Raw genomic sequence first — 27,851 nt, 5'->3', positions numbered from 1 at the left:
AGGGTTATTTATAAAGGTCCTAAATTCAGTTGATTTATTCAACAATTACCTATTGCATGTTATTTTAAGTATTGCATATTTAAGTACATATTCTAGTAAGTCTAATTTATAAAGACCATACTACAAATTTCACTTAATACAAAAAAATTTTTATGATCATGTACTACATATCAGAAATACTTTTTAAAAAAACAAATAAGAGTCTTTACTACTTCAAAGGATTTTGCAGTTTAATGGAGATTGAGGACAATTACATTAGAAAATAATTATATCATACTATAAATTAAATAATGCATCGTTTTGAGAGTGTACAAATGCCACAGCAGTGTTCAGGAAAGATTTTACATAAAGGGATATGTAAACTGGCACTTGAAGATTAAAAAGCAGTTTGCAAAATGGGAGGAAAAGGTAAGCCAAGGTTGAAAATACAAAGCATGTTTAAAGTATTGAGAGAAGTTGGTTGGAGAGAGTGAGTACTCAGCAATATGTATGGTGGAAAAGAAAAGAAGATAAAACTGCAAAGGGAGATGGGATAAAATTGAGAAGGGTCTTATATGGCATGCTAAGAAATATTAATTTTATTTTTTAAGGGAACTTGAAAAGAAACTGATAGTCATAGCATTTGGGCTAGAAGTTTTATACAAATCACCTCACTGAATCCTCGAAGAATACTATGAGGTATATGAAGACATCTATGGAAATAGATGAAGACAATGAAGCTCAAAAAAGTATACCAACTCGGCTCAAGTCACACAGATAGTAAGTGACAGAGCCAGGACTGGTGTGTCTGACTCCAATGCTGAGCTCTTTTTGTAATAACAAATGAGCAACCATTAGAATTTTTAAGTATTTAGAAATGGGGATGTAGGTCATGGTAGAACACTTGTTTAGATGCATTAAACTCTGGATTTGATTCCCAGCACCACAAGAAAAACTTTTAAGCATCTAAAATTTGGGGTTTGTTTTTGTTTTTGGGTTTTTGTTTTGTTTTGTTTTGTTTTGTTTTTTCCTTGATTTGTTTTAAAGAAGATTAATGTGGAAATGGCACAGCACAGCAGGTAACAGCTCTGGTCTGGAGTCAGAACACCTGCATTTAAATTCCTACTTGCTGGCTACATCACTTTGAACAAGTAATTAGCTTCCCTAAGCCTCAAGTTTCTCATTTGTAATATTGGGATAATAAAAGTACCTACCTCATAGGTTGTTGTGAGGACTAAATGAGATAATCCATGAAAAAGTGCTGTGCACAAGGACTGGCACCTAGTAAGCACCCAATTAATGTTCCCTTAAGAAGAAAAACAAAGAGGGATTGGAGGGGGCAAACCTGGCAGAAGGATCAATCAGGAAATCACATTAATACTACAAAGGCAAGAAGCCCTAAAAATGGAAAAAAGGGAAAAAAAAAAGAAAGAAAAAGAAAGCAAATATAAGAGGTATTTCTATGAAAAAAATCTACATGATAGAAAAACCAGAAAAGATCAACTTAAAAAACTAGCATGTATATAACAACAACAACAAAAAAAAGACAGCATTAAGTAAAAAGAAATACAAGACCAACATAGATCATTATCAAACAAAAAGAAAAGTCTTAAACAGAGTGTTGGAAAAAATTTAAACTATAGTAGAAAAACAAACAAAAATATGAATGGACAATAAATATAAGAATGTAAGAATTAATGAAAAGTCATCTATAAAAATGTTTACTATTTCTCTTTATTAAAAAAACACAAATTAAGGTACAATGTATTACTATTAAAATCTTAAAACAATTCTACATAATGCTGAAGAGGCTGTGGTGAAAGGGCTACACTTATTCAGTGCCAGTGGTATTACAAACCTGCATACCTCATTGGTGGGCAATTTAAGCAGTGTATTTCCAAGGGCCGAAAACTGCTCTTACCCTGTGACGCAGAAAACAAAACTTTGGGACTAAGAAAAAAAAGCCAAAAGAAAGAAAGAGGCTATTTTTACCAAGGTGTTCTTCACAATGTTAATTATTCAAGAGAAACTTAGATAAATAAGTTACAGCACAATTCCTCACTGGAGTACTGGAAAACTGCTGAAAATAAACAAAAGGTTGTAGAACACTGAAAAACTGTTTATGTCATATTAAGTTTAAAAAGCAGAATATAAAATGTCATCAATGCTATTATTCAAACTACTGAACATATCAAATGTTTATAACAAGGTCCTCTGAAGATCCTGAAAAAGAGAAATAAGTTATTTGTTAAGATATAGGATAATATAGTTTTCTTATGGTTTCCTGCTCCTATGTTAATGTATATTCAACAAATTTTAAAGACACCAAAATTAGGAAATAAATGTTAAACTCACTTACAAAACTACACACCATCATTTCTGAGCACCAAGTGTGTTGTAGAAACCTGGTTTTCTGCACACATACCAAAACAGAATAGGTAAAATATGCTCACATCACAGTTCACACAATGACTAAAAATGGAAGTATATCATGTATTATCAAAACCTTCAAATCTTCATTTTATACTAATCATGGTCAATAACAATACTAAATATCATCAAGTAATTTATTCATCCAGTCAACTTTATACAGTCCCTCAGTCTGCAAACATACTTCTAAACAATTTATTACAAGTTATTAATAATTTACTAAGACTTCACCAAAAAAAAGAAAAAAAAACTCAGTCCTCAACCAAAAAGTCCTATAAGATATATGCTATTATTTTTTTATTAACAGATTAGAAAACAAAAGACTTAAGAGAGGTCAGCAGAACTGAAATGCAACCCAGGCCTCTTGAGTCCAAAGCCAATGTTCTGAAACAACACTACTTGCCTCAATTCTTATTATTCAGCTCTTATTTCTGTAATTATAAAAAATTACCTAGTCACTCAATAAATATCTGCTAACTTCTATTATGGGTCATTTGCTATTTCAGGGGTTAGGAATATAGAAGAAAAATTAAAAGTTTTTAAAATCTCTGTCTTCATGGAGCTTACATTCTAAGACACTGGCTCTCAACCACATATAATTTTGTCTACCAGGGGACAAATGACAAAATAGGGAAATATTTGTGATTGTCACAACTAGGGGTTGGGGTGCTATTGGCATCTAGTGAGTATAGGCTAGGGATGCTACTAAACACCCTATAATACACAGCAGAACCATTTACAATGAAGAATTATCCAGTCCAAAATGTCAACAGTGCCGACCTGTTCTAAAGGAAAGATAAAAAAATAAAATGAAGAATGATATCTATACATGCATCTTACATCTAGAACTGTGCATTTCTTAAGAGGAGAAATTTTGCTTTATTCTTCTTCATATTCCTCACAATACCAAACGTAGTACCTTGCCCATGGCAGGTGCTTAGAAAATGATGAACAAAAGGGAAATAGGACAGTTACTTTACTATATTACTACCGATCATGGCATATATATGAAGTCTTCTTATAAGACGCAAAGGGTTCAAACTGAACTTTTTCTCACCTTTGAAATCACATTCAGAAAGCATCAAATACACTACATCAGGATCCAGATCAGAAAACATCTCTGAGATACTGGTGAAGAGTTCTTCCTGATCAGTGTTTGTCTCACACACGGAAGGAAGGGTAGTGGTTGACTCCTCATGACTAGCAAGACTGGATACGACAACTTCCTTAGAGTTTGCAGTCTTCTGAATAGGATTTCCCCCAAGATTTTTCCTTTTCCTTGGCATTCTGACTTCCAAAACTAAAATTTTTCCCTTTTTTAAAAAAATTTAAGATGTTTGATATTAAATCATAATTCAAAGAAAATAGCGTTAAAAATCTTGCACAATCCAGTGGTAATAGGACCTAAAATAGAAAGCAAGTAAAAACACTCAGGCTATGTAGTTATATTTCTAAAACTGGAAAGACATTATTATTTATGCTAAGAAAGTACCATCGACTCTGGCAGCAAAGCCAAAAAATAGTCGAACAATTTCTCTGTCCAAAATATTCCAGTTTTTCCAGAATTGAACATGTTAAATAAAAATTAAGATATTAACAAACGTAATGTATTTCAGAACAGTGAATACACTGTGTGAAACACAGTGACTACACTGTTTTAATACCATTATTTCATTTTAAACACATAAAACAGCATCCATAAACACAATTATGATGCCTATTGAAACTACACTCAGATGTCTCTAATAGGCATCATAAACATGTCCAAAACTGAGTTCCTAATCAAACCCTTTGAACCTGTTCTTCCCAGTCTTTCCCATCTCTGTTAATGTAACTCTATCCTTCTCATGTCATAAATCTTGGAATCATCTTTGACTCTTCTCATCCCACATCCAACTGGTAAGCCAATTTTGCCAGATACAACCCACAAAATGTATCCAGGATGTGATCATTCTTTACCATCTCCACTGCTACCACCCTAGATTCAGCTATCTCAGACTCTCCCCTGGATTAATCAGACAAATCAATCTCCCTGCTTCCACTCTTGTCCCTTCAGTCTACTTAGCACAGCAGGCAGAGTGGCTCAATTAAACCCTAGGCTGGATCATACCCCTTTTCTCCTATACTATCCACCAGCCTCCTGTCTCAAGATGAAAGCAAAAGCCCTTAAAATGGCCTTAACCCAGACACTTGTTACCTCTGTACTGTCATCTCCAGATCCTCCTTCCCTTGCTCATGCAATTCCAGACACACTTAGCATCCTTGCTTTTCTTCAAACACATCAGCCATGCTCCCAAACAGGAACATTTACACCTTGGTTCCTAATATCTGAACTACTTTTTACCCCAGGTACTTTTAAGATATATTTCCTCACCACCTTCTTATCATTACTCAAATGTTACCACCTCAGAAACTCAAGTCCTCTAATTCCTTCCTCTTGTTGATTTTTTTTGCCTAAGACTTATCTTCTAACATGGCATATGTTCTATTAATACTGTGTTTACTATCCACAATCCAGTAAAGTGTAAGCTCCACAGGGCAGTGACTCATGTATTGGGAATAAAACTACAGAGAATTTACTTGTTTTCTCTGCTTGGATGTAGTCAATAAACACTTCAGATTTAACATATTTTCCCCAAAATCCACTCTAACTATCTGGTCTAACTACCATCATCTACCATTTTTGTCTCCTAACTAGTTAGGACTCTTGTCCTAACTGGTTAGCACCCTTGTCCCCTAAAGTCTATTTTCAACATACCTGCCAGAATGATCTTTAGACAACCTAAGTCTAATTGAATCAGGATCTGTTTTAAATTCAAGTTGTTCTCCATGTCACTTGGAGTAAAAGCTAAAGTTCTTTCAATGGCTTACCTCCCTGCTGACTCTTAATTTACTCTTCCCCAGACATTTGCATTACTAACTCCCATACTTCCTTCAAGTCTCTGTTCTAGTATCATATTCAATGATTTTTTTCTAATTGTCCAATTGAAAATCAAATACCCCACTCCCTCTGCCCCAATCTCCTCCCTTCCTGCTGACCACCCATTGCCCTTGTCACCTTCTAACATACTATAAAATTTACCTTTTAATTAAATTTGTGTCATAGGCTCTCCACCTTCCAGAATTGCACTGTCAATATGGCAGCCACCAGCCACATGTGCCTATTTAAATTTAAATTAATTAAAATTAAATAAAATTACACTTTTATATCTTAGATATAAGTAGAATGCAAAGAAATTACCAGAGACAGAAAAAAGAGTAGGTAAATAATGATAAAGGATCAATCCACCAGGAAGACATAGCAAGCCTAAATGTCCACATACTTAATAAGAGAGCTACCAAACAGATAAAGAAAAAAACTGATAGAACTGGAAAAAAAAAAAAAAAAGACAAATTCACTGATTCAATACTGCTCCAGTAACAATTTACACAATTAGACAGAAAATCCCAAAGATACAGAATTCAACAATACCAACAATTAAGAAATCTAATCAACATTTCTAGAACATTCCACCCAACAACAGCAGAATATAAATTCTTTTCAAATGCCCACAGAACAACTACCAAGGCAAACCATAACTAAGCTACATAACAAATCTTACCAAATTTAAAAGAACTGAAAACATACAATTTGTTCTCCACATAGAATCAAACTAGAAGTCAACAAGTCAAAGGATAACAGAAAAATCTCCAATTTGGAAACTAATATTCTTCTAAATAATCCATGGATCAAAGATGAGGTGTAAAGAAAAAATTTTAAATACACTGAACTGAATGAAAATGAAAATATATTATATTGAAATTTGCAGCACACAGCTAAAGCAGTGATGAAGGGAAATGTATAGTGCTAAATGCATACGTTGGAAAAGAAGAAACACCTCAAATCAACAGATATGCCCCCATCACAAGAACCTAGAAAAAATAGAAGGAAATGAAAAGATAGCAACGAAAACAAGAGAACAACAGAGAAAATCAAATTTTAGAAGTACAAACTAGTTAATTAAAATAAATACAATCCACAACCCTCTAGCTAAAAGAGAGAAAACACAAATTATCAATATTAGGGTTAAAAATGGAATATCATTACAGACCCTGAAGATATCAGTAGACTAGTAAACTACAAACATTTATACACAGAAGACCAGTCTACCGTAACACACTCAATAGATAAAAGACTTATAATTTACCAGGCGTGGTGACACATGCCTATAATCCCAGGAGCTCAGGAGGCTGAGGCAGGAGGATCATAAGTTCAAATCCAGCCTCAGTAACTTAGCAAGGCCTTAAGCAATTTAGTGAGACCCTGACTCCTAATAAAAAATAAAAATGGGCTGGGGATATGACTCAGGGGTCAAGCAGTCCTGGTTCAATCCCTGGTACCAAAAAAGAAGGGGGGGAAAAAAACAACCTATAATTTTTAGTTAAATTTAATTCACAATTTTAAAACTAAATACACACACACACACACACACACACACACACACATATCTCAGTATTAAATGAAGAACTCTTAACAAACATTTTTAAGAAAACTCAACGTGATTTCTACACAATCTCTCCTAGGAAATAAGAGGAAGGAACACTTTCAATTCATTTTATGAAGTTAGAACTATCCTGATACCAAAACCAGAGGCTGGGGATGTAACTTGGTGGTACAGCTTGCCCTGCACACCTGAGGTCCTGGGTTTGATCCCCAGCAATATCAAAAAGAAAAAGCCAAAACCAGACAAAGTCAAAAAAATACATACCAACTTCCCTCATAAATGTAGATACAAAATCGTTAAGAAAACATTAGCAAATAAAAGTCAGCAATATGTTTTAAAAAATTATATACCATGAAGTTTATTCCAAAGATGCAAAGCTGGTTCAATATTTAAAAATTAGTGTAATCTACAATATTAACAGGTTAAAGAATAAAAATTAAACTATATCAATCAATATTGGAAAAAGTCTGACAAAAACCAACACTCATTCATAATTTTTAAAAAACCTACCAGAAAAAAAAAAAAAAAAAACAGAAATAGAGGAGCACTTCCTCAACTTGATAAATAACATCTACAAAAAACCTACAGTTGGCTGGGTGGCCAACCGTAGTAGTATGGTGGCCCATGCCTATAATCCCTGCTATGGTAAATGAGGCAGGAGGGTAGCAAGTTCAAGGTGAGACTGAATAACTTAGCAAAACCCTACCTCAAAATAAATTTTTTAAAAAGTTTGGAGATTTAGCTCAGGGGTAAAGGGATTGCCTAGTTTATGCAAGGTCCTGGGTTTGATCCCCAATACCATCATCCACCAAAAAATTTAAAAAAAAAATAAATTTAAAACCCTAGAGTTAACATTATATCTAGTGATAAAATACTAAATGCTTTCCTCCTAAAAATCAGGAACATAGTAAGAATATTCACTCTTACCACTTTTATTCAATATATTGCTAGAAGTTCTAGCTTGTAAAATAAGGTATAAAAAAAAAAGAAAAGAAGCATATATAGATCAGAAAAGAAGGAATGAATCTGTCCCTAATAAGAGATGATGTGGTCATTGAGGAATCTACAAAATATCCAACAAATAAGTTTAGCAAGGATGCAAGACAAAAAGAAAGAACACAAAAAATACAACAGTTACCTCTCCTAGCAATGTACATGGTTGCAGAATATTCACAGTCACTCCAAAAAACTATGAAATACTTAAGTACAAATCTAACAAAAGAAATGCAGAACTTTTATGCTGAAAATTACAAAACAGGGATGAAAAAAAAAAACAAAGATCTAAATTCATGGCAAGACAGCATGTTCATGGACTGAAATGCTCAACATGGCAAAGATGTCAATTCTTCCCATATTCATATACAGGTTTAACACAATTTCTATCAAAACTCAAGCAAGACTTTTTTTTACAAACAGACAAGATTATTCTAAAATTTATAAGAAAAAGGAACTACAGCTAGAATAATTTTGAAAAAGAATAGAGTGGGAAGGGATCAATCAACCTTATTTCAAGAGTTCATAAACAGATACAATAATCAAGTCTGTATGGTATCAGCAGAGTAACAAATCTGGGAATAGAATAGAAAACCCCAAAACGGCCAACATATATATGCCCAACTGGTTTTTGATGAAGGTGCAAAAGAAATTCAATGGAAAATATACAGCCTTTTCAATAAATGATACTGGAACAAGCAGACACTTAGAGGCAAAAAATATAAAGCTTAACCTAAGTCTCAAACTTTACAGAATAATTAACTCAAAATAGATCACAGATTTAAATGTAAGAAATAGTGGGGTGCTGTGGCGCATGCCTATAATCCCAACTACTGGGAGAATCAGGCAGGAGGATCACAAGTTTGAGGCCAGCCTCAGTAATTTAATGAGATCTTACATCGAAATAAAAAAATAAAAAAGGCTGGGAGACTGTGGCTCAGTGGTAGAGAGCTCTGGATTCAATCCTGAGCACCACAAAAAAAAAATTAATTAATTAAAAACTGATAATTTGCAGTTCAAAATAAAAATTTGCTCCATGAAAAATCCTTTTAAAAAAAGAAAAAAAAACTCTCAAGAGGATAAAAAGACAAGCTACATACTTGAGAAAGAATATTTACTTACTACATGTATGACAAGGAACTAATATCTAGAATACATAAAGAACTCATGAAAATTTAACAGCCAAAATTAACAATTCAACTAGAAAATCAGTAAAAAGGGAGAAAATGTTATATGAAAGAAGCATACAAATGGCAAATAAGCAAATAAACAACCTTTGATGTCATTGGCCATTAAAAAATGCAAATTGAAACTATAATGACATATTACTTACCTATTAGGTTGGCTAAAATAAAACAAATTGACAACATCAAATAATGGCTAAGCTTCAGAGACACTAGATCCCTCCTATGTTGTTGATTGGAATGTAAAACAGCATAGTCACTTTAAAAACATTGGCAATTTCTTAAAAAATTAAATATACAACTACCATACAAGTTGCACTTCTGGATTTATATCCCTGAGAAATGAAAAACTATATTAGCTCAAAACTCTAGGCAAATGCTTACAGCAGCTTTATTCATAATAATGTCATTCAATGGGTAACTGGTTAAACCAAATACGATACATCTATTCCATGAAATACCAGTCAGCATAAAAAAAAAAAAAAAAAAAAAAAAAGACCTGATACATACATTAACCTATATAAAATTTCAGAGAATTATACTGAGTGAAAAAAGCCAACCCTACAAGGTCATATATTAAATGATTCCACTTATATAATATTCTAGAAATGACATAATTATAGACATGGAGAATAGATTAGTGATTTCAAGCCTTGAAAAAGGAGTAAGAGAGGGAAGGAAAAGTAGAAATGGGCAGAGCACAGTGGTGCATGCCTGGAATTCCAGCAATTTGGGAGGCTGAGGCAGAGGACCACAAGTTAAAAGCCAGCCTCAGCAGCTTAAGGAGACCCTAAGTCTCAAAATAAAAAAATAAATAAATGAAAAGGGGTGGGGATGTGGCTCAGTGGCTAAGCTCCCCTAGGTTCAATCTCTGGTACCAAAAAAAGGAAAAGGAAAAAGAGGAATGGATATAAATGGGCCACTTAAGGAATTACTATATCTTGACTATATTAATATTTGTATCCTGGTCATGATCTTGTTCTATATTTTTACAAAGGGATACCTATTCAGGGAAACTGAAGTAGTGGGGCAGGGCAAAGAGAATAAGAAACAGTAAGGACATAGAGTTGAGCCATGCAATAAACATAACTAGACTTAATATCTATTCAATAAACTAATAGATAAACTGGGCTGAGGTTGTGGCTCAGTGGTAGAGCGCTTGCCTTGAACATTTGATTTGATTCTCAGCACCACATATAAATAAATGAATAAAAGAAAGGTCCATCAAGAATTTTTTTAAAGTTTTTAAAAAATTTATATATATACATATATATATATACATACACACACACACACATATACACATACACACACACACTGCACCCAAATAACCACAGTATACACTTTATTTTCAACTGCACATGAAATCATGCTAGAAATCAGCAGCAAAGTATAATTTAAATAATAATTATAATAATCAGAACCCAATTGCTTGAAAGTTAATTAAGTACAACTCTATAAGTGAGTCAAGGAAGAATTCACTATGTTGATTACAAAATATTTTAAACCAAATACTTTAGTTGTATACCACAGGTTAAGATATTGTAAAGTCATGCATAGAAGACAATATGTAAAAACATGTATATTAGAAAAGAAAAATGACTGAAAAAAATCAATGATAGTAGCATCTTATTCCCAAGCAACTGGGAAAAAACAGTGAATCAAATTAAAAAAAAAAAAAACTATACAGAATAAAAACAAAAGAGCAAATAGAAAACAAAAATACACAAAAGGCAATCAAAATTAAGATGACATTGGGCATGCACCTGTAACCCCATCTACTTGGGAGGCTGTGACAGGAGGACCACAAGTTTAAGGCCCGCCTGGATAACTTAGCAAGACTCCATATTAAAAAAAAAATGGTCTCAAAAAATTTTTAAAGGGCTGGGGATGTAGCTCAGTGGTACAATCCCCCTGAGTTCAATTCTGAGTAATGGGGCAAGAGGAGGGGGATGATAAATCTCAGCCCAAGCAGGCATGTCCAGAAGAAGCTGAGGCGGGGAGATAGCTTAAGTCCAAGAATTTGAGTTTAAGACCAACCTGGACAACATAAGGAAGAAAAGAAAGAAAGAAGGGAAGGAAGAAGGAAAGCAAGAGAAAGGGAGGGTGGGAGGAAAAGACTTCTTAGTTCATTTTATGAAGTTAGCCTAAGCTTGATACCAAAACCTTAACAAAGACTTTCAAAGAAAGAAAAATATCTAGGCAGGAGGTATAGCTCAGTGGAAGAACACTTTCCTAGCATATTCAAGGCCCTGGATTCCATCCCCAGAACCACAAAGAAAGAAAAAGGAAAATTACAGTCCTGTTTCACTAATGAAAACACATGCAACTTTCCTAAATAAAATTTTAAAGTAGAGATGAATAAATTATATGAGTGATAGGTTACCAAATATCAAAGTTACATAGAAAAAGAGTAATGCATCAATTTATTTTTAAAATACAAGATTGTATTAACATTTGGAAATCACTGTAATTCCTGACAATAAAGAAAAATCATATAACCAACTCAGTGTATACTGAAAAAGCATTTGAAAAGCCAACATTCCACTTATGACAACTCTACACAAACTAGAAATAAAACGGAAATGATAAAAACACTTATCAAAAACAAACACACAAAAACCCTCACAATTACGAACTTGCTGAAAGTTTTCCCTTTATAATCAGAAATGAAACAAGAATTTCTGCTATCACCACTTCCATATTCCATTGTTGTAGAGGTCATACCCAGCACATTAAGACTTGAAAAGGAAAAAAAAGTTGTTAAGAATAGGACATGAAAATACAGAACTACCAGTATTTATAGATTTTTGTGTGAATACAAAATCCAAAAGAATCTATACATTAGTAATCAGATAGTTTAGCAAGGCTGATAAGGTGTATTTGTTTATACTAACAAACATCAGAAAACAAAATTAAATCTGAAGGTCAATTCTTATTTTTTCAGATCTATCACAGCAGTACTTCCACACCTAATGGATCATATTCCATCCTGAGAACTTACTCTCCTCTCCTGAAGACATTGCCTCTCTCAGGCTTTTCAACTCAGGCTTTCTCAACTCTCAATTTGAAAACTGCTCTGAGGCTCCAACTGAGCCTGGGAGCCTCTTCTTTCTCATTGACCCTCACTGATCCAGACTCATGGTTTTAAACACATCAACCTGCTAACAAATTGACATCTCCAATAATACTTCTTTCCTGACTCCAGACATCAAACTACCCTCTGAACACTTCTACTTTATGTATCTAATAAACAACCCAAATTGGGCATGTGTAAAAAGTGATCTGATCCTCCACTAAAGAACTGCCCTAACTAGTCTTGAAAATCTCAGCTAATGGAAGTTTCCAGTTGCTGAGGCCAAAAAGCCAAGAGTCATTCTTGCCTCCTCTTCCCCTCACACCTTATATCTAATCATCACTTAGCAAATCCTGCCAGTTCTAACTTCAAAATACAATCAGAATCCAACCATTTCTCATTACCTCCACCCTACCTACCTGGTTCAAAAGCAACAGCATCTCTCATCTGATTTTGTTTTTAAGCGTATTAGCTCCCAATTATCTTTTTGATACCAGTTTTATTAAATATAATATATAAACTATAAAATTCACCATTTGGGGTTTCTCTCTTTTTTTTTTTTCCGTGTTTGTGTGTGTGTGTGTGTGTGTCTGTTTTGCAGAGGATTAACCCAAGGCCTCACACATATTAGGCAAGCACTTTATCACTGAACTACCCTTAGCCCAAAATTCACCAAATCTGAGGTACACACAATTCAGTTGTTTTCAGTATATTTATGGAGTTGTACAACTATCTCCACAACATAATTCCGGAACATTCCCATCACTTCTAAAAGAAACTCCATACCCTAAACCCTGGCAATCACAAATTTACTTTCAATCTCTGTAGACTTGTCTACCGTTCTGGGCATTTATATAAATGGAATCATACAATGTGATCTTTTATGAGTGGCTTCTTTCACTTAGTCCAATGTTTTCAGTTTACCCAAGTTGCAACCAGCCTGTATCCTTCATTCCTTTTAGTGCTAAATAATATTCTACTGTATACCACATTTTACTTATTAATCAGTTAATAGATATTTGAATATTATGAATAATGTTGCTATGAATATTCATGTATTAGTTTTGTGTGGACATATGTTTTCAAATTTTTAGGTACATACCTAAAGGCGGAATTACTAGATCATATGGCACCATAAACAAAAGCTTTGGTTGATTAGTTGGTTGGGGATTGAACCCAGGGGTGCTTTACTACTAAACTTCTACCCCAGTCCTCTTATATTTTATTTTGATATAGGGTTTTCCTAAATGGCTGAGACTGGTCTCAAACTTATGATCCTCCTGCCTCACAGCCTCCCAAGTTGCTGGGATTATAGGCCTACACCACCGAACCTGGTTCTATGTTTAACCTTTACAGAACTACCAGACTTTTTTCCAAAGGAATTGCATAAATTTCAGTTTCTGCTAGCAATGTATAAGGATTCCAATTTCACTACATCCTTACCTATACCTGTTATTACCCTTCTGTTTAATTATGGCCATTCTAATTGGATCTAGCTTTATCTAGTTGGTTTTTATTTGAATTTCCCTAATGACTAATGTTTTCTACCACAATTACAGATGCTTATTGGCACTTGTATATCTTCCCTGAAGAAATGTCTATTCAGATCATTTGCTTGTTTTTTAAATCTGCTAATCTGAAACCAGATTTGTCAGGTTCCATAAAATACAGTATCTCTTTAGATTCAAGATGGAATTTTAGGCAGCCATTAAAGACTATATTTTGAGCTGGGTCCCTTTAGTCCTAGCTACTTGGGAGGCTGAGACAAGAGGACTGCTGAGTCTAGAAGCTTGAGGACAGCCTGGGCAATACAGCAAAACCCCATCTAAAAAACAGAAACAAAAAAGACTATGTTTTGGACAATATTTAATGGAAACTTTATTAAAGGAAATGTTAGAATACAACCTTCACAGACACCCAAATGGGACTGAATTACACAAGAATGGACCCCAAAAAAAAATTATAGGTGATTTTTTTTTTAAATACTACTTTTGGATTTTTCAAGTAATCTATAACATATACGTTTTTCATATCACGGAAAAAACAATCATTATCATAAACTAAAGATGAGTTTTGGACTTTCCTTTATGCTTACTTTCACCAGTGTACAAATTATATATCTCCTAACACTCTTTTCTTTCATTTTGTCTGTTGGTATTAAAAAAAAAATCTAAATACATAGGTAATCTGAGTATCCAACTAATGTTTTGTATAGAGAAAAAAATATGATATATAAAACATACAAAGCTGGCACTACCTCCCAAACACCATTTTTGCTCTATATATCCAATTTATTTATGTCCCACTTATTCCACTATAAATGATGTTCATGTTTAACTCTTATACAATCTGATCTCACATATCATCATTTTTCCAGGAGAGTCTAATATTAAGACAAAAGTTTAAAAAAGCATATACAGTTTCTTCACATATAAACCTGACCTTAATTGAGTATCCTAAAAGGATATGTAAAATAAGAATGAGTAAGGTTTGATATATTTTAGAAATATACTCATATTAGAAAATGGCTCATATAAAGAACCTAAAAGTAGATAATTATTAATAACAATACTATGAACATAAATTCCACATATACAACATATACACATTTTCCAAACCCTTCTACCTCTAATATTCAATTTTAAACTGATAGAGAAAATAACTGATAAATATTTACTCCCTGATAATCATCATAGCATTCCAGCACAGTAAGCAGAGGTCTTATCAATTCTAGTTTTGTTTGTTTGTAGTACAAGGGATTAAACCCAGGGGCTTGTATATGTTAAACAAGTACTCTATCACCAAGCTACACTTCCAGTCCTTTTAAAATTTTGAGACAAGTTCTTGCAAAGTTTGTCCAAATATGCTGGGTGCAGTGTTGTACATCTGTAATCTCAGCTGTTTGAGAGGCTAAGGCAGGAAGACTGTGAGTTTGAAGCCAGCCTGGGCACCTGAGCACCTAAGCAAGACCCTGTCTCAAATATAAAAATGACTAGGGTTGAGTGTAGTGGTGCAAGCCTATATCCTAACACGTTTGGAGGCTAAGACAAGAGGATCATAAATTTGAGGCCAGTCTCAGCAATTTAGCAAGACCCTATTTCAAAATAAAAAGGAAGAAAAAGGGCTGTGGTCAAGTGCCCTTGGATTAAATCCCCATCACCAAAAAGAAAAAAAAAAAAAAAAAGGTGCCCAACTACACTAGAGTGAACATAAACTCTATAGTGGTATGGCAATGGTCAATACTGCCATTAAAGTAGATGTACGAATAATACCACTTAAAAAAAAAAAACCTCCAACTAAAAATCTCATCATCAACACAAAAAATTTCCCATATAATTTTATGAATAAATCTGTTGTTACATGTATATATTGTCAGGACCAGTAACTTTAAATAAGCTTACCATTGTCATTGTGAAATAATATGTAAAAAATAATATTTTTCTATAACAAGAAAGATGTTCTGGTGGCTGGAGACACAGAACATTTGCCAAGGACGCACGTGGCCTTGGGTTCAATCCCCAGAACCACACACACATATACCAAAAAAAAACAAACTTCTATTTAATACTCATTATCAGCCATTTAGGAAGAACAGGCTTAAGAAAATTGATACTAACAACCAAATATATGAATAATAAATTAGCTCTTTAAAAATCATCAAAATACAAGAATACCATCAAAAAAAATTCCCCTATAAAGTATATATAGGATCCAAACACACCATGATTCCAGACAGATCAGAAATCTCCCTCAAAAACAAAGGCTACCAAAAACCAGCACAATCCATCTTTACTAAGGGTTAGGTTACCTAAAAGATAATTTCAAGTGTACTGTATGATAAGGGTAAAGCAGATACCAAAATCTCATGAAGGTACAAAAGGCATATCACTTACAAAGACAATATTTACAAAAAAAAACGTAAACAATCACCTTAAAAGATATTTATATGTCATAAGAACTATTTCTTATAACTGATAATTGAAAACATCCTAAACACTGATGGAAATGAGTATAGTAAAATTATAGCAAAAACATCCTTTTAAAAATTATGCAGCAGGTAAAAAAAAACAGGTGTGTAGAAACCAGACAGAGCTCTGAGACATGTTGCTAAAGGTAAAAACCAGTTGCTGAATAATTTGGTTTTCGTTTGAAGAAAGGCAAGAAGATGGATTTCTCTATAACCCTTCAATATTTTCTATAATTTTTTACCAATTATTGTAACACTAGTCTTGCTTAATGATTTTAGAGCCTTCCATTATTAGTTTTACTGACATTTTTTTTTCACTAACATGTTTTCTACATGGTTTGTCTCCTCAGTCGCAAAGGATTCTGAGATGGTATAGGAAGATGCAAGCCCAGCTTCACCTCCGACATTGTGGAAAGAGACTATACATCCTGTGGCAGAGCCCCATGCTCCCCTACACCACTTAGACAGGGCTTGGAGAGAGTGACCTTCCAGGATGTCTACACTGGAATCAACTTACAATTTCATCCATATATGTTTGTCTCCCCAATTAGCTATATTCCTTGAGAACACAGATCATAACATATACTCCAAACTAGCACTTAGCATAGTTCCATGTATAAAATAAGCCACAAATAATTATGGATGGCTAACAATATATAAAATATCAATAAGCAAGAGTGGCATTTTAGAGATAGAGAAACTAAAACACTCAATGAATAGAAAAACTGGGACCACATTTAGATTCTCTAAGATGTTTTATACAACCACTAGCTCCTTTAGGAATTCTAGTAAAATAAATCCATGATTATTTTCCTTCTCATGAGACATTGTTCTTTTAATCATTCAACTATATAAATGAAAGCTTGAAAATCTACATGTAAAATACCCTACAATTTTAATAATACTTACCGTCTATCTGGCATTGATGCTATTGACATGCTTAGTAAGACCACAGTTGATACCTGCAAACTCTACACCTCTTCCTGTTATCCAACATAAAGTCTTCTTACTATAAAATAAAATATCATACATTAAAAGCAAACTCATATCAAATTATAACCTTAAATGAAATCAAATCCAATAGAATGTTTATAATGTAAATATACATGACATTCCAAAGAGAAAGCCATAAAAAGAAAGACTTCATTCACCACCAATGGAAGGGTCTATTAGACTCCGAAAATAGTTATATAAAAAGAAAGAATTAGGCATTTTTTCTGCCTTTTTATGAAGAATGATATTTCAAAGTAATAAAGTAGACCTAGTTGATGAGGGAAACCTTTATAGAGGCTAGCCTAATGCAACGTTAAAAGAACAACAAAATCCAAAACAAATCACCATTTTGTAACCCATCATTCTGATGATCACATAATCACTGATCAAGAATCATCAATAAAAAGAGAATAAAGAAGTCCCTGTTTTATTGTATTATGTTAGAACTGTTAGTGTGTCTGGCCACCAGCCAAGCTCCTAGGCCTCTCCTCTGGCTCCTCCTCCTACTCACTTCAGTTACCCAGGGCTGGACTGTCCCCTAGTTCTATGACTGGTCTAACCTGTTATCTTTTCATCTGTTAAAGAGGAGAATGAAAACAATGAGAACAAAAAAAAAAAAAGAAAGAAAACAATGAGAACAAGACAAAAAACAAAATCTGTATGCCAGGGTTTTTGGTTTTTTTTTTTTTTTAATCACTTGTTTGTAGTTTCACAAATAAGTGAAAACAGAACCTCCAAAAAAAAAAAAATCATCAATGAATGTTAAAATCATTATTAGGTGAAAAGCTAATAGAAATTAACCTGATGAGCAGGGGATGCAGCTCAGTTGTAAAGCATTTGCCTGTATGTGTGAAGCCCTGAGCTCAATCACCAGCATGGCCAAAAAAAAAAAAAAAAAAGACAAAAAGAAAGAATTAATCTGGTGCCAAATTAGCATACAACAGATTACCTGCTCAATGCAAAGAGAGAAATATAACTTGACAATGAAAAATCAATGTCACTACCTGACCTTGATGACCAGATAACACTGTAATAGTACAACAAGATATTACATGCCTCTTAATAAGAAAGACTATTACGTACAGAGTATTACTAAATGAAATACTCTTCTCCAATACATTTTACCTAAATCTACTTGTTTGTAGTTTCACAAATAAGTGAAAACCTTTATATCTAACTCCCAGTTTACAAGAATTACAGGGAACAGAGAAAGCAGTCACATTGCATTATGAGGAAACAATCCAGCAACACAAATGTAATATGGTCTCAACAGAGTTATCAGGTCAGTAACACAGAGGAAGAAAGGAAGGTATAGGAGTGGGTGGGAGAGTAAGAAGGACAATTCAAACAACCAAATGCAACTGGTAGCAGTTGATCAAAATCTGGTATTTAAAAAAACAAAACAAAAAAGCAGCAATTTTTGGAACAATTGGAGAAACATGAATATGGTAGGATTAGTATATATGAAGGAATTATTGATAATTTTACTAGAATGATAACAGAAAATAGAATATGATGGTCAAGAGTCAGGGGGAGGGAGAAAAGAGAAGCTGTTCAATGAATACAGAGTTTCAGTTTATAAGGTGAAAATGTGCATATAGTTAGCAAGACTGTACTGCACATTTTTAAATGGTTAAAATAAGCCAGATGGGGTGGCACACACCTGTAATCCCAGCAACTCAGGAGCCTAGGCAGGAGCTCATTGCAAATTGAAAGCCAGCCTCAGCAGCTTACTGAGGCCCTAAGCAATTTAGTGAGACCCTTGTCTCAAAACAGAAAATAAAAAAGGCTGGGGTGTAGCTCACCAGCTCACTGGTAGAGTGCCCCTTGGTTTAATCCCCAGTACCTCAGGCACGCACACAAAAAAGTAAATGTAAAGAGTTAACTACAAAGAAAAAGAGGTGGTGGGTTAGCAGGGAAAGAGAATGTTCACTTCAGAGAAGTAGAGTTAGAAACAGAAAAGAAAATCACAGCAGAAATCCTGAAAAATGAAAAATAAATTTTATTTCATTGCAACTACACAATTAATTACCAACTTTGGATCCCCTAACAAATAACTTTACTAGATCTTGATAGCTCTGGAAATGATATGCAAAATTTACTCCATCTGTTACTTTGTATTCCTCAATAAGAATGCAAATATCATATCCATCCATTCTCCCTATTCAACTCGCCCCCTACCTAGGGAGCTTTTCCCCATTTCCCCAGGTACTCTCTATTTCACCTACACCTAATTATTTGCTTCCCTCATCAAGTAGGCCAATATGATATCTCTGCCTCACAAATGCTCTGTCCAGAAGTCCCTATTCCTCATCCAACCAAAGTTGTACTCCTGTCTCAATTAACTTTACTTCAGGAAAGTTTTCTACTCTCCCAAAATCTGACTAAGCACTTTAAGCTCCTACTGTATTCTATGCATACCTTTACCTTAGCACCTTTATATTTATTTGTTTAGACTACTAGCCTAAGCATCTTACAGATACGTGTCTTATTTAACAAATGAGCTCAACAAACATTTAAAGTATGCTAGCACAAACCAAAATGCCAATTTAGTTCTCTAAAATATTGTATTTACCATTTCAGTCTCAGGAATACTCAGGTCCATAAAACAGAGCATCTTCTTCCTACAAATTAAGTACCTACAAAGATAAAATTCATAATCAGAAGAGTAATTATGAATTAGAGGGCTGGGGCTATAGCTCAGTGGTAGAGCACTTGCCTAGCACATGTAAGTCACTGGGTTTGAGTCTCAGCACCATATATAAATAAATGAATAAAAAATAAAGGTCCATCAATATCTTAAAAAAATTTTTAAAAACTTACACACACAAAAAAAAGAATTACAATGGAGCTGGGCTTGGTGGTGCACACCTATAATCCCAGAGGCTTGGGAGGCTGAGGCAGGAGGATCATGAGTTCAAAGCAATCTCAGCAAAAGCAAGGTGCTAAGCAACTCAGTGAGACCCTATCTCTAAATAAAATACCAAACAGGGCCGGGGATGTGGTCACGTGCCCGAGTTCAGTCCCCAGTAACAACAACAACAACAAAAAAAGAATTGCAATGGAAAGCCAGGCATGTTAGTGCACGCCTATAATCCCAACAACACAGAGGAAGAGGTAGAAGGATTGCAAGTTCAAAGCCAGGGCAATTTTGTGAGGCCCTAAGCAACTTAGCAAGACTTTGTCTCAAAACTTAAAAGAGGGCTGGGGATGTGGCTCAAGTGGTAGCGCGCTCGCCTGGCATGCGTGCAGCCCGGGTTCGATCCTCAGCACCACATACAAACAAAGATGTTGTGTCCGCCGAGAACTAAAAAATAAATATTAAAATTCTCTCTCTCTCTCTCTCAAAAAAAAAAAAAAAAAAACTTAAAAGAGGGGGGTTGGGACCGGACAGTTAAATGCCCATGGATTCAATTCCCCGTACCAAAAGAAAAAAAAAAAAATTAGAATGGAAGCCAGGGATAGTGACACACATCTGTAATACCACAGATATGGGTGGCTGAGGCATGAGGATTGCAAGTTCAAGGCCAGCCTAAGCAACTTAGTGAAATCCTATCTCGATTTACCTCCCTCCTTTGTTATAACCTAACCAGTAAAAATAATCAATCACAATGTGATAGGAGAACAGAGTCCTAGGGAAATAAACTGGAGGCTCATGTAATAATCCAGATATATATCAAAGAAGACTTTTTCATGGAGGTATTGCCCAGAACTACAACCTGAAAGACAAGTATGAGTTAACAAAGCAAAAGAGGAGGTAAGGAGAGATCTAGGTAGGTATTCAGGCAGACAAGCTTCTGTACTAAGGCCTATATATTTAATGAACTCAGTATCTTAAGGGAGAAATGCAAGTAACTGAATAGGACTAGCATACTGAGGGCAAAGGGAGAACATGACAAGAAAATGAAGACTGTAACTAAAAGCCAAATCATGAGGGTTCTGAAAGCCAAATCAAGTTCAGACTTTATCATTGCTTTCATTGAAAGCAATGAAAATCCACAAAAAAAAAAAAAAAAGGTTTTAAGTAGAGTGTGTTAAAAGAGATGACTCTAGCTACAGTGAAGATGAAAAAAATTGATTGCAAGACAAGACGAGAAGCAGGGAGGACCAGTCAAGAGCCACTGCAGCAACCCAGGTGAAAGATACCAACCATGAAATAGAATGGTAGCAGTAGAGATTAAGAAAAGGAACAAATTCAAGTGACTATTATAAAAGAAAAAGATACAATGGGGTTCAATGATCAATTGGAATGTGAAAGAAGAAAGAGAATAAACATTAGAAGAGCGAAGAACATACATAACTAAGTGGTAGAACATTTGTCTAGAATGCACAAGGCCCTGGGAAGGAAAAACTAACTACAAAGTGACAGCAAAATTAAAGAAAAATATTTTCAAGAAAAAAAGACACTAAAAACCGTATTTTGGGGACTTGCTCAGTTTTAAGAAAAAAGAGCTTGATCCAATAGATGATCAAAGGTTATAAACATTTAGAAAAATGTTATATACATTTAGAAAAACAGGATCCACCATTAGTGTAGTGAGGTTTAGTGAAACTGGTACACCCAGGACCTGTTCTCAGCCAAGTGTTAACAATGTGGGTTCTTTGATCCAGTAATTCCATTGATTAGTAGTCATAAAAATCTAGTTAATTTAAGATGGGCCAAGTAGCCCACACCTCTACAAACTCCAGCCACTTGGGAGGCTGAGGCAGGAGAATGGATACTTAGCCAGACTCTGTCTCAAAATAAAAATGGCTGGGGGTTGGGCTGGGGCTATAGCTCAGTGGAAGAGCATTTGCCTAGTATGTGTGAGGCACTGGGTTCTATCCTCAGCACCACATAAAAAATAAATAAATAAAGGCATACTGTCCATCTACAACTATAAAAAAGTTAAAAAAAAAAAAAAAAGGCTGGGGGTGTAGCTCAATGGTAAAGTGCCTCTTGGGTTCAATCCCCAGAATGTGGGGGAAGGGTAGAGTACGGGGCTTCAATCTCTTAATTCCAAATGTAAATTACTTTTAAAGGCATATTATAGATATTTACTGTTTCATAAAGCAAACTCAAGCTTCTTCCCAAATCTTAATGTTATTTTGTATATAAAAAGCTGAAGTCCTGGTGCAGTGGCACAGGGACACATAATCTCACCAACTCAGGAAGCTGAGGCAGGAGGATTTCATGTTGGAGGCCAGAGTAACCAATCTAACAAGACCCAGTTTCAAAATAAAAAACAAAAAGGTTAAGGAATGTAGCTCAGTGGTAAAGCACCCAGTTCCTGGGGTGGGGGAAGTGTCAAGGGAAGGCAAAGCTAGGTAGTTATTTTCTAAAATTCACATTGACTAATAAACTGCATATCAAAAGATATGCATAATCATGAATAATCATAAAAAAGGGAAGGTTTTTTTGTTTGTTTGTTTTTGAGACAGGGTCCCCCTGTGTGGCCCGACCTGGTGTTTACCCAGGGTCTCAAGCATTGCATCTACCTACAGGCCAAGCTGGGCTTGAAAGAGAAGTGTTATAAGGAAAATAATTAGCATTTTTTAAAAGAAATGTACCTGCACTTATACTTATTTAACTTCTATAAGACACCGTGCCTACTTTAATGCACTTTAATGAAGAAAAACATACCTTTACCATAACTCAAGTCATTTTTTTCTTTTTTTTTTAATATTTATTTTTTAGGTGTAGATGAACACAATGCAGTGCCTTTATTTTGTATGTGGTGCTGAGGATCGAACGCGGGTCCTGCCCATGCTAGGCAAGTGCTCTACCGCTGAGCCACAATCCCAGCCCAAGTCATTTTTTTCAATACAGTTCAGTACTCCCATTCTCTCCCCTTCAAAGCAACTAAAATCAACAGGTGCACTAACTGATACTCGCAAGTACTGTATGATGATTTGTAGAGTTGGGGTTTTGTTGTTGTTATGATTATTGTTGTTGTTGTTCTACAGGCTAATCATTTTTTCTTTAATTGTAGCCTCCCTGCAGAAGAGCAGCCATTTCTTTCCTATTCTCCCACCACCTCCAGCATAGCCCCTATCCTCATACAGCACTTTAAAAGGCTCTGGCATAGGAACCAAAAATTGATTTAATTCTGACCTATAAAAAGGAAAGATGCAAAAAAAAAAAAAAAAATGAACCACGCTTGCCAAAACACAAAATACACGTTTACATTTCTTGAAGCGTGTCAAGAATTCTTCTGGGGAAAACTGAGGTTAAAGGGGTGAGGTACAAAAGAGAGATGGTTTTAGAGAAAACACAGGAAACAATAAAAACCGGATGAAAAGGTTGATATTGACAACAAAAGATAACCGTTTTTGTTTTTTAAGAGGAAGAAAAGGCAAGTGGAAACCAGTCATTGTTTTCTAAGAGGCCAGGTTCATCTTCTAGATTTTCTCCTCCGAGCTCAACCAATCCCCACCTTTTCTGAGTTAACCAGTCTCCAGGCAAGCAGCGCTTCTTGATTGGCTTAAAGATGTCGAGTAGAAAAGCCAGCCAATCCTGCCTTCAAGTCAGAACTGTGCTATGGAGACATTACAACCACTGCATGGCGAGAATGTGTACAAACCTGTCGGTGCTACAAAGATCTGATACTAGTTCTAAGAGGGTTGCCGAAGGGAAGATTCTTCAAAGCCAATACTGACCATGATCTGACATCTACAATTTTTCATTCCTCTAGCTCTCTTAAGGGAAAAACTCTTGTAACCAAAAACGAATGAGGATAAACAGTGTCCCCGGTGAGATGACTCACTCTATCGAAGTCGGATTTCCAAACCGAGAGCTGGGAGAGGGTCGCGAACAGGTCCCGAACAGAGAAGAGCTCGAGAATGGTCCCAAAGTTGCGGTGGGGGTGGGGAGTGGACGCGGGTCTACGACGCACAAATACTAGGGAAGGGGAACGTCTCCCTGCAGAATCCAAAACCCTTAGGTGTGGAGTGAGTGGCTGTGTGTTTGGATTTGGAAAAGTGAGTAAATAAACAGCTCTGCTAGGACTACGTGCTCGGGAAGGTGGCCTCAAGTTCCCAGAAGGCTCCGCCTGGGAAACACCGAAGGCGCGCGGAGGGGTGCAAGGTCAAGCCCCGGCGGAATCGGAGGGGGTGACCAGGGGGGCAAGAGGGGCGTGTCTGGGGCCTGGAGGCCCGCCAGGCACTGGGAGGCCGGGAAGCAGCCGCGGCGCCCGCCTTCGCCCGGCCTCGGGCTGCGTGCCAGGGCCCGCCTCTCGCCGACGCCTCACTTCCCTTCTGTCCCGCGGCCCGGCCCGCGGGCCGGACAGCCCGCGTCGGCCCCCTTGTTCGGAGCTTTGCTTTTAGTCGTAGCGCCACCCGCCGCTGCCTCAGGCCCTCCGCTTCAGCTCGGCGCCCCGGGATCCTTTCCCTCCCCGGCCCCTTCCCGGGCCCCGCCGCCTACCTCCCGCCCAAAGCCTTTACCTGCTCCTGGAGCGGGCGGAGGGCACCGAAGCCGGAGCCGCGTCGTCGAGTGTGCTACGCGGCACCGCGGGTCCGCAGCCCTTTCCCGCCGCCGCCACTGCGCTCTCCGGCGCCGCGCAGGGCTGGCGAGCAGCTGCGGCCGCGGGGGGGAGACGCGCAACGAGCGCGCGGAGCGGGGAGACACTGCCGCTCTCTGTCCGACCGGGGAAGAGCAGCCTCACAGGAGCCAGCCGCGAGAGGGCGGGTGGGCGGCCGCGTGGGGAGGGGTCTCTAAGAGTAGGCAATGGCTGCCACGTCGCCCAGGTGGATCGCCGCCCTCCGCCTCCCCCACACCCGCCGGCTCCCCGCCGCGACCTCTGGTTCGTTCCGGGGCTCCGCCAGGGCGCGTCGACCCGCCCCGTGGGGCCGGCCCGGGCGACCCGAGCCCGCCGGCGCTCCACCTCTCCCGCTCCCTCAGGAGAGCAAGCCCCGGCCTGGNCCGCCAGCGTGGGGTCCCGGCTGCAAGTTGGGAGAGACGGCGGGCGGGCGGGACGGCCCCGCACTGCTCGCAGGGGCTGCTCACTCCGGGCAAAGAAGGGCCGCAGCCGCGGCGCCCAGCGCGGAGACAAAGGAGACGGCGACCGGACGGAGGCTGCCTGCTCCCTACCCGCGCTGCCAACGTGGGTCTGAACTCGCTGGCGGAAACAAACGTGCAGGCATATTTGCATGTGGAACTGTGGGCACCGGCCTTTGCCCCCTGCAGAGCTTGAGGTTTTTTTGTTTTTGTTTTTTCCTTCGGATGACAAGAAAAAGCAAGAGTATTCTCTTCCCTTTTGCGATTTCTATATTATTAGCCTGTCCTCCAAGCCTGCTCCATGTGTCCCCGTGAACTCTGTCTTCCCCGGTTTATTTGTTCTGTGTTCTGATATGAAGTATTCCAGGTTATGAAAAATTCCCATCTTAGCTTTCTGACTAGTGATACTGATGGTTGTGGTTTTGCTTGGTGTTTTGTTTTTTTCCTTCCTCGGTCCCATCTCTTTGCAGTTACTTTGTATCCCATTTCGCAGAATAGAGAAATGAAATAAACTCTTAACCAAGTATTCCTTTTCTTCCAAAAGACATGGTCTTTCAATATTGTTAGGACACTTGCTATAAACTGAGTGTAAATTTGGGGAAAGTGCAAGTGAATTTTTTTCTTCATTTAGATCTAATTGGTGCCCCAACACTATTCTATTGATTTTTCTAGAAACCTGTAAACAGGGAACTCAGGATGGTAAATTTTCTGATAAAATCACCCACACGAGGGGGGAGGGGGAAGAAGGGAGTTTTTTTTTTTTCCTCTTTTCTTTTTTTTAGAGATCTCTTGAGTTCCAGTGTTAAGAAATTACTATGCAAACACCTTTCTTAATGCTTTTACTAAATGTCAAAAACAAAAAATTGTAATAACCCAGAATCTCAATATATAATAGCCATTGCTGAGAACCTAATATTAGCTTTGCCTCTCAACAGCCCTTAATAGAGGCTAATAACTATAATATATGCCACTTTTGAAATGAAAGAACCCTAGTAATTATAAACTTCAAACAAGTCTAGCAAATTAATGTTAATTTCGTTCATATGAAATATGTTCAACATGATAATAAAACTTGCATTTAAATTCTTTGTTTTCCTTTGAACATCTATTAAGGATTTATCACATTTTAAATCTGAACAATAAGAAATGAAGTGTTTTTAACATTGGAAAGAATATTTCAAGGCACAAAGACAACATCCGAGCTGAATAATTTTTTTTCCTTACTCTGCCAGTAAAAAGAAAAACGTCAATACCATAAAATTCTGAAAGTCAGACTCAAATGAAGAACAAAGCAATCTTTACTCAACATTCACAAGGCCAGCCTTCCTTTGTGGATGTTTATAAAGATTTCCTCCTCCCTTATTGGTTCAAATTCTAAGCCAATAGGAAAAGTACAACACATCTTTCAAAGGGAGAGGCAGCTTTAGGTTGACAAGGAATAAATGGATTGTTTTATGCTCATTCACATTCAAGATCATGTATCTTGTAATTTGTAAGAAGAAATTTTAAAATCTTTGAATTATTGAGTATCTTTATGTGGGTGCTACTCCATCTCACAACCTGCTCTCTGTAGAAGTCCAGCTGATTATATTGGTTATGCTATAATCCATTGTAACATTATTTAATTCAGGCTTTTTTTTTTTTTTTCTCTTTCCTTTTTTTTTTGGAAGAATCTCACTTTGCTGCTCAGGTATTGGTCTCCAATTAAGGGATCCTCCCACATCAGCCTCCCCAGTTAACTGGGACTGATTACAGGTATGGGCCACCACACCTAGCTGGTTCTAATGTTTTAGATAAAAAGACTAGCCTTTAAATAATGAAGTTTATGTTTTGAAAAATGTCTGCAACTTTTGTAGATAAAATTGGTAAGGCATTATAAATAAACCTTTTGTATTTGTCTAATGCCACGTTTGGTCGAACGTGATTTCCTTCCAACTGAAAGTAATCTCTGCCACCTTTATATTCTTATGGCTTTGACTTGGAGTATTCTAGTTAATTATAATTATTTACATGTTTACACTCTCCCTCACTAGATCACTAATTCCTTTAAGATAGGATTGTTTCCCATTCAGCCTTGTATTCCTTGCTGCCAAACTCATCATACAAAATAAACGCCCCATGGATGTCTGCTGAGTGAAAGAATGAATAAGCATTTACTCTTTGACACAATATATGGCAAATCAAAAGAAAATCTGTCTCAGGAAGTTTTTCTCTTTTACATGTTAGTTCATAAATTGTTTCCATTCCCAATTAAATTTAGGATAAATTTGTTGCAAGAACTTCACTGAAAGAAAATAGGACCAACATATGTTGGAATGCTTATGTTTTTAAATTTCAAATCTGATGGAAGCTGAATAGTATATAATATTGCTGTTATCCAAAGTGAGTGAGTTTCAGTGAATTTGCTAAGATTGCTTTAGCGCTTGGGAGATTGCTCAGTGGTAGAACACTTGGAGCCCCTGGGTTCAATCCCACACACAAAAAAGAAAGCTGAGGCTGGGGATGTGGCTCAAGCAGTAGCGCACTCGCCTGGCATGCATGCGGCCCGGGTTCGATCCTCAGCACCACAAATAAACAAAGATGTTGTGTCCGACAAAAACTAAAAAATAAATAAATAATTTAAAAAAAAAAAAAAAGAATGAATGAAAGCTGAAGGGAAGGGAGGTGTCACACCTGTCAATCCCACCTTCTCTGGAGGCCAACACAGGAGGATTGCAAATTCAAAGCCAACCTTGGCAATCCCTGTCTCAAAAAAAAAAAAAAAGAGGGG

At 36.6% G+C, this 27,851-nt stretch overlaps 1 protein-coding gene and 1 non-coding gene across 9 annotated transcripts in view; both read right to left on the bottom strand.

The window, feature by feature from the left end:
- The window catches only part of N4bp2 (NEDD4 binding protein 2), a 70,988-nt gene extending 46,325 nt beyond the window's left edge, over positions 1-24,663 (bottom strand). The window contains exons 1-5 of one of the 8 annotated variants that reach the window (XM_048784360.1): positions 24,529-24,663; positions 19,682-19,745; positions 17,023-17,122; positions 5,492-5,570; positions 3,467-3,813 (exon numbers count right to left, since the gene is read on the bottom strand). In XM_048784360.1, the coding sequence (XP_048640317.1) occupies positions 3,467-3,695 (229 nt within the window). In that variant the 5' untranslated portion in view covers positions 3,696-3,813; positions 5,492-5,570; positions 17,023-17,122; positions 19,682-19,745; positions 24,529-24,663. Of the gene's footprint in view, positions 1-1,193; positions 1,286-3,466; positions 3,814-5,491; positions 5,571-17,022; positions 17,123-19,681; positions 19,752-23,852; positions 24,255-24,528 lie in introns of those variants that run through there. The other 7 variants (XM_048784358.1, XM_048784361.1, XM_048784359.1 and 4 more) reach the window with 7 other exon arrangements.
- On the bottom strand, positions 16,434-16,619 carry LOC125611008. The gene has a single exon (XR_007341120.1). It is a non-coding gene; the product is annotated as a small nucleolar RNA SNORA73 family (small nucleolar RNA).
- Positions 24,664-27,851: the final 3,188 nt, after the last annotated feature.

This window comes from Marmota marmota, unplaced genomic scaffold (assembly GCF_001458135.2).
Source record: "Marmota marmota marmota unplaced genomic scaffold, marMar, whole genome shotgun sequence".
Lineage (NCBI taxonomy): Eukaryota > Metazoa > Chordata > Mammalia > Rodentia > Sciuridae > Marmota > Marmota marmota.
Note: the sequence above shows the minus strand (reverse complement) of the source record. Positions and strands in the feature narration are given on the sequence as shown.